Raw genomic sequence first — 936 nt, 5'->3', positions numbered from 1 at the left:
AGCAGTTTGCAGTGGCTCATGCCTGTAATTCCAGCTACTCAGGAGACAGAGATGAGAGGGACCACTTCAGCCCAGGAGATGGAAGCTGCAGTAAGCAGCAGTTGTGCCTGGGTGACACAGTGGGACCCTGTCTTTATATATAAATAAATAAACAGATTGAATAGATAGATAGATAGATGCTAGATACATAAAAATTCATGTTTAGGAAGGAAGTACTGTTCTAATAAAAATAAAATTTAAAATTTAAAAACACAAACATTAAAAAGTTAAAAATAAATAGATCAGGAAAAAAAGATTTAAAAAAAGTTTTTAAAATGCTGTTTAAGGCATATGCCTGTCGGAGGTCACCCTTGAGTGTTTAGACATAAGAGATCCTGAGACATTAAATCCTAGAGTAGATCATGGGAGACCTGAGAACCACATATAAGTGAGTTTAAGGTTCCCCTTCCTCATTCTCCAGTGAGCATTGGTGGAAGTGTTCATTGGCTCAAACCAGCATGTGTATGATAACATAGGATTCAGTGACGTTTGATGATGTGGCTGTGGACTTCACCCCGGAGGAGTGGGCTTTACTGGACACAACTGAGAAATACCTTTACAGAGATGTGATGCTGGAGAACTACATGAACCTGGCCTCCGTGGGTAAGAGTAACATCAGTTTGCTTGGTATGGTGGCCTGCACCTGTAGTCCCAGATACTTGGGAGGCTGAGGTGGGAGAATCGTTGGAGCTTGGGAGTTTGATACTAGCATGGGCAGCATTGTGAGACCTTGTCTCTTAAAAAAAAAATTCTAGGCCGGGCACAGTGGCTCACGCCTGTAATCCCAACACTTTGGGAGGCTGAGGTGGGCAGATCAAGAGGTCAGGAGATGGAGACCATCCTGGCTAACACTGTGAAACCCCATCTCTACTAAAAAAAAAAAAAAATTAGGTGGGC

The 936-nt window shown here is 42.4% G+C and overlaps 1 protein-coding gene across 2 annotated transcripts in view; it reads left to right on the top strand.

Annotated features, from left to right (window-relative positions):
• Positions 1–275: 275 nt before the first annotated feature.
• LOC105549673 (zinc finger protein 561) overlaps positions 276–936 on the top strand; it is a 7,116-nt gene continuing 6,455 nt past the window's right edge. Inside the window, exon 1 of one of the 2 annotated variants that reach the window (XM_011994312.1) lies at positions 276–642. In XM_011994312.1, coding sequence (XP_011849702.1) covers positions 609–642 — 34 coding nt within the window. In that variant the 5' untranslated portion in view covers positions 276–608. The remainder of the gene's footprint in view (positions 643–936) is intronic. The other variant, XM_011994313.1, reaches the window with a different exon arrangement.

This window comes from Mandrillus leucophaeus, unplaced genomic scaffold (genome assembly GCF_000951045.1).
Source record: "Mandrillus leucophaeus isolate KB7577 unplaced genomic scaffold, Mleu.le_1.0 Scaffold451, whole genome shotgun sequence".
Lineage (NCBI taxonomy): Eukaryota > Metazoa > Chordata > Mammalia > Primates > Cercopithecidae > Mandrillus > Mandrillus leucophaeus.
The sequence above is the reverse complement of the archived record's forward strand: the minus strand, read 5'-3'. Positions and strand labels throughout refer to the sequence as shown.